A 6,936-nucleotide genomic window follows, 5' to 3' on the forward strand; every position below is an offset into this window, starting at 1 on the left:
ACCTGAATGATCTCTTGATTTTTGCCATATGGGATTATTGGGGCTAATTTGGGTTTATTAAACACACAACCTTCCACGTTTTAATGCGGCTGGTTCGGACAGAGGTGAAATTCCAGTTTAAAGCCTAAGCACATTTTAATGCACAATCACTGTTTATTCATTTACTGAACTTAATATGCAGAAAAACTACATCACTCCTTATATAGTCACATCACTCAGTCATTTTCTTTATTACCTCATGGTGCTTATTGTGATGATCTGTTCCTCTAAATTCCTCAACAGGAACTGGAGCTCAAAGTCATCAGCATGTTAAAGAATGAGCTAAACAAGTTCAAAAAGCTACTGAATGAAGATTACCCAGCATGCTCTGAGAAGGAGGTAAAGGATGTGGAAGATCTGAGTAGTTTCAGAGAGGGGGCGCTAAAGATCACACTGGATGTTCTGAAGATCATGAACCAGACAGACCTCGCTAACACCCTGCAGAGGAGTAAGAGACCGACATACTTACATTATTAATTTCTTTACCATTAGATAAACAAACTCTTCCATATTCATCTTGGTTCTAGAATCATCTATACTTTTGATTAGTCATTACAAATATATTATAAAACATGTTATGACCATTAGGTACTTGATATTAGATGAGAATTCTAACTATGATATTGGTCACTACATCTCTACAAACAAGCCAATTATAATCTTAGAGGTTTATACTTATAAACAGAAAATAATTTATATACAAACCTATTATTTATTACAATAATAAATTATATACTGTGTTTATTGATCATGCAGTAAAATATTAATCATCATCTTCTGTTTCTTAGAACTGGTCTCTGTATATCAGAAAAAACTTAAATCCAATCTGAGAGAGAAATGTAAAAGAATCAGTGAAGGAATCTCCCAGCATGGAAGCTCAGCACTTCTGAATGAGATCTTCACAGAGCTCTACATCACAGAGGGTTGGAGTGAAGGCGTCAATAATGAACATGAGGTCAGACAGATTGAAGCTACATCCAGGAGACCAGCAGTACAGGAGATTTCCATCAAATGCACTGACCTCTTTAAAGACGTGTCCATCAGAACTGTGCTGACTAAAGGAATCGCTGGAATTGGAAAAACAGTCTCAGTGCAGAAGTTCATTCTGGACTGGGCTGAAGGGAAAGCCAATCAGGACGTTGTCTTCATATTTCCACTTCCTTTTAGAGAGCTGAACTTGATGAAGCAGGAAAATCTCAGTCTGATGGAACTTCTTCATCAGTTTTTCCCAGAAGTGAAAGATCTGCCATCATTAGACTGTGATGCTTATAAAGTTTTGTTCATCTTTGATGGTCTGGATGAGTGTCGACTTCCTCTAGATTTTCAAAATAATGAGCGATTGTGTAACATAACAAAGTCAGTAAACATGGATGTGCTGCTGACAAACCTCATCAAGGGGAACCTGCTTCCCTCTGCTCACCTCTGGATCACCACTCGACCAGGAGCAGCCAATCAGATCCCTCCTGAGTGTGTAGAACAGGTAACAGAGGTACGAGGGTTCAGTGATCCTCAGAAAGAGACGTACTTCAGGAAGAGGATCAGTGATGGGGACCTGGCCAGAAAAATCATCACTCACATGAAGTCATCAAGAAGCCTCTACATCATGTGCCACATTCCAGTCTTCTGCTGGATCTCAGCCTCTGTTCTAGAGAGAATTCTGGGTGGAGCCGAGAGGAAAGAGATCCCCAAAACTCTGACTCAAATGTTCACCCACTTCCTGATCTTTCAGATAAAACACAAGGAACAAAAGTACCATGGGAAATCTGACCCTGATCCTCACCAGACCAGTGAGATGATTCTGGCACTGGGAAAACTGGCCTTCCAACAGATGGAGAAAGGAAACCTGATCTTCTATGAAGAAGACCTGAGAGAATGTGGCATTGATGTCAAAAACACATCAGTGTACTCAGGAGTCTGTACCCAGATCTTCAAAAAAGAGGATGGGCTGCACCTGGGTCAGGTCTTCAGCTTTGTGCACCTGAGTGTTCAGGAGTTTCTGGCTGCTTTATATGTGTTTCTCACCTTCATCAACAAAAACAGAAATGTGCAGGTGATGCAAAACACTGGATTATTTAACATCTTTAGAAACTATACAAACATGTCTGACTTTCTGAAGAGTGCAGTGGACAAGGCCTTACAGAGTAAGAATGGACACCTGGATCTTTTCCTCCGCTTCCTCCTGGGTCTCTCACTAGAGTCCAATCAGACTCTCTTACGAGGCCTACTGTCACAAACAGGAAGTAGCTCTTACAACAAAGAGGTAACAGTCAGGTACATCAAGGAGAAGATCAGTGAGAATCCCTCTCCAGAGAAATCCATCAATCTGTTCCACTGTCTGAATGAACTGAACGATGATTCTCTAGTGCAGGAAGTCCAACAATACCTGAACAGAGAAGGTTCTCTTCATCATGATGTACACCGTCTGTCTCCTGCTCAGTGGTCGGCTCTGGTGTTTGTGTTGCTGAACTCAGATCAGAAGCTGGATGAGTTTGATTTGAGTAAATATTATGCATCACATGAAGGTCTTCTGAAGCTCCTGCCAGTGGTGAAAGAATCAAGAAGAGCTGAGTGAGTTATTTATTGACATTTGATTCATGAGTTTATCACTTAAACATTATTAATTAGATTTACGAAACTGAGAAGTTGCTAAACTAGTGTTGCAGTCTGATCTCAAAATGTGTCTGAAATTAAAATTTATTTAGTAACATTAAAATAATAATGCTGTTTTTTACACCACCTACTAACTTGCACTCTGCTAATTATGCAGAGTCGGGATTTAACCATACACTCCACCCATGATGCAATGTGATTCACAATACTGAGTTCACGATACATTTTTCTTCCTGATTTTTTTAAACAAAATAAAATTGAAGACAAATTACACTACTCACAAAAAGTTCGGGATATTTGGCTTTCTGGGTAAATTGATGGAAAAGATAAAAAGTTCACGCTACAGTGATATTATATCATGAAAGTCGGGCATTTAAGTAGAAGCGTGCAATGGTGATTTCCTCATCTCAAACTATTTATTGAAACAAAAGCCAACAACAGTGGTGGGTATACCCCAACAAAACATCTCAATGTCTCAATAACTTGTCATGTGCCCTTGAGCATCAATTACAGCTTGACAACGACGTCTCATGCTGTTCACAAGTCGACTTATTGTCTGCTGAGGCGTGGCATCCCACTCTTCTTGAATGGCGGCCCTCAGATCATTGAGGTTCTGGTTATGAGTTATGAGCCTCTACACGGCGACTCAGCTGATCCCAGAGGTTTTCTATGGGATTCAGGTCTGGAGAAAGTGCAGGCCACTCCATTTGAGGTACTCCAGTCTCCAGCAGCCGTTCCCTAATGATGCCACCTCCATGAGCTGGAGCATTGTGGTCCATGAAGATGAAATTAGGCCTGTGTTGTTCATGCAGAGGCACAATGACTGGATTAATGATGTTATTTAAGTAGTATGGGCTTGTCACAAAGTGTAGGGCAGTTCTGTATCGACTAGACACACCTGCCCACACTGTAACACCACCACCACCAAAGGCTCGTCTGGTGACAGCAGTGGCTGATGCATAGCGCTCTTCTTGACGTCTCCAACATCGTTGGCGGCCATCATTTCTGCTCAGCGTGAATCGACTTTCATCAGTGAACAGCACTGAGGCCAACTGGTCCCTCGTCCAGCGTAAATGCTCCCGTAAATGACGCCTGTGCCTGGTGGTGTGGTCAGGAACCCTTGCAGGTCGTCCAGCACACAGACCACGTTGATGTAAACGGTTTCGAATGGTCTGACGTGACACTTGGGTTCCTCTCACCTCCCTTAAATGTGCCTGGAGTCGTGTGGCATTCATCATCGGTTTTTCAGGGCACTGTTCACAATGAAGCGGTCATCAGTGTGGGATGTGGCCAAAGGACGTCCACTCTTATGTCTTTCTGTGACTCTTCCAGTCTCTCTGTATCTCTGTAGCAACCTGCTGATGACACTCTGTGACACTCTAAGCTCAGCGGCCACTTCCGTCTGAGAACATCCTGTTTGAAGCCTCACAATGGCGAGATACTGTTGATCAATTGTTAGGTGTCGTCTTGGTCTCATGATGTCAGAATGTGAACTAGTGATGAGGAGGACGGTTTAAATACCAGTTCTAATTGAACCAGGACATTTATTGGTGGATTCATGGATCAAACAGCTGTTGTGAATTTTGCCGTTAAGCTCCTTGTTAGAGAACAGCAAGTTGTGCAGAAAGTCCTGAAACATTGAACAGTTGGACATTCAAAAGTTTAGAGAAGGTCACATTAAGTTCACCTGTAAAGGTCAGAGTGCATTTTTGCTTCATCCTGAAATTTCATCCGAAAGCCAAATATCCTGAACTTTTTAAGTAGTGCATGACAAAGTTTCCTTTTATTATTTCTTTTAAAATAATAAACTGGTGAAGTTTAGTAATAAAGAGAGAAATACATTAATAATAGACGATCTTTGTACATAAAGACTCTCATGTTAGTATGAAGGGGCGCTCAGGTGCTGCAGCAGTAAAGTACACTGGTTTACTTTAGCTGAGATCGGAGGATGTTAGCATGGAGTGAATTTATCTGACCACTTCATACTGGTCAGGACCATGGTGGATCCAGTGCTACTCTAAAACACTTCCATGGAAGTAGGAACACACCCTGGTGTCACACACACACTCTCACACACTCACACACACACACACACACACACACACACTCACACACACACACACACTTACACACACACACACACACTCACACACACACTTACACACACACACACACACACACACACACTCTCACACACACTCACACACACTCTCACACACACTCAGACACACACACACACACACACACACACTCACACACACACACTCTCACACACACACACACACACACACACACACACTCACACTCACACAAACACACACAGTCACTCTCATCTATGTTTCAGGATGGAGACAGAAATACATTTGTTATTTATAATCAGCGGGTAACATTGTAATAATTCTCAGTCGCTACATGGCTATAGTTAGCACTTGAACTGTGTAGAAATGTGAAGCTCCGCCCCTTTGTAAATCAGTACAGTTGAGCAGTCCTGCTATTAAAAGGGACAGTGGTAGCCTAGTGGGTAGGGCTTTGGGCTATCAACCAGAAGGTTGGCGGTTCAAATCCAGGCTCTGCTAAGCAGCCACTGTTGGGTCCTTGAGCAAGGCCCTTAACCCTGTCTGCTCCAGGGGTGCCGTATTATGGCTGACCCTGCGCTCTGACCTCAGCTTCCAAACAAGCTGGGATATGCGAAGAAAGAATTTCATTGTACTGAACACCTGTATATGTATATATGACAAATAAAGTATATCTTCTTCTTCTTATTGGTTGATTCATCAGTTTAACTGCTTTCACTTTTATCTACAATGTCGTCTGATCTGATTATTTCTCTCCAGGTTGTGGAAGTGTGATCTAACAGAGGAAAGTTGTGAAGTTCTGTCCTCAGTTCTCAGTTTAAACTCCTCCAGTCTGAAACATCTGAACCTGAGTAACAATAAACTGAAGGATTCAGGAGTGAAGCTGCTCTCTGCTGGACTGGAGAATCCACACTGTACACTGGAGATACTGTGGTAAGATCTTCACCTTCACACTGTAGATACAGAAGATCTTTGTAGACTGAAGACTGATGTTAAGTGCAGTTGGGCAGCAGGTTTCTGTGAGGTGAAACTCGTTCACCTGACTTACTGTTAGAATTAACACACATATTAAACATTATTATTTGATATCTACACTTGATGAATTGGTCGGCCATGTTGGAAAAAGTGTTTACATCACAACTCAGTTTATGTTACATCATCATAAATGTTAAATGTGTCCGACTTCAGCTTCTGACCACACAGGGGGGTCATGTGGTGCCTTTTGGTGAGGAATTATCTTTTCCCTTAAGACCCCCCACACCACCACCTGAAAGCAGGGACACACACACACACACTCACACACACACACACACTCACACACACACTCACACACACACTCACACACACACACGCACACACTCACACACACACACACACACTCACACACACACACACACACACACTCACACACACACACGCACACACTCACACACACACACACACACACACTCACACACACACACACACACACACACACTCACTCACACACTCACACTCAAACGAAGCTTTCAACTCAAAAGAAGCTTTATTGGCATGACAAATAAGGACATTTGTATTGCCAAAGCAAGTTACAGGGAAATATAAACAATAAAAATAAGAAAGAACAAAAATATACAGAACAGTTACATGTGCAAAAAATATAGAATAGAATAAAATATTAATAAAAACAGTGCAAAATAATAACAATAAAAAGTATAATATTTACAATAATGAGGTAGTAAAACAATCAGTTTGTGCGTGTGTGTGTGTGTGTGCTTGTGTGTGTGTATGGGACATGGTCACCCACTGTCCCTCACCTGGTGGCAGGTGTGTGTATAGAGTGCTGCTAGTGTGCAGCTCTCTCTGTGCTCCCCCAGTAGGTGGGGCAGTTTGTCGGGGGCTGGGAGGGAGGTGAAGTTGGGGATGATGTTATTAAATTTAGGGAAGAATTGGGAGCGGACGTGGTGGTACTTGGTACACCGGGTGAGGAAGTGCAGCTCCGTCTCTACTGTACTGAGAGTGCAGTGCTGACACGACCTCTCCTCCCGGGGCAGCCAGGACCGGGTGTGTCGCCCCGTCTCCACGGCCAGGTCGTGTGCGCTCAGTCTGTACCTCGTCAGGGTGTTTCTTAATTTAGGGTCGGATACTGTGCTCAGATAATCTGCTGCACTGTAGTGTCTGTTTAGGGCCAAATAACAACAAATAACAACAAATAATAAATAACTGCATTTTA

At 42.5% G+C, this 6,936-nt stretch overlaps 1 protein-coding gene across 1 annotated transcript in view; it reads left to right on the forward strand.

The window, feature by feature from the left end:
* The first annotated feature begins 441 nt into the window (after positions 1-441).
* The window catches only part of LOC134303073 (uncharacterized), a 127,753-nt gene continuing 121,258 nt past the window's right edge, over positions 442-6,936 (forward strand). Inside the window, exons 1-3 of the mRNA XM_062988336.1 lie at positions 442-487; positions 828-2,607; positions 3,163-3,361. Coding sequence (XP_062844406.1) covers positions 451-487; positions 828-2,607; positions 3,163-3,361 — 2,016 coding nt within the window. The 5' untranslated portion in view covers positions 442-450. The remainder of the gene's footprint in view (positions 488-827; positions 2,608-3,162; positions 3,362-6,936) is intronic.

This window comes from Trichomycterus rosablanca, chromosome 2 (assembly GCF_030014385.1).
Source record: "Trichomycterus rosablanca isolate fTriRos1 chromosome 2, fTriRos1.hap1, whole genome shotgun sequence".
Lineage (NCBI taxonomy): Eukaryota > Metazoa > Chordata > Actinopteri > Siluriformes > Trichomycteridae > Trichomycterus > Trichomycterus rosablanca.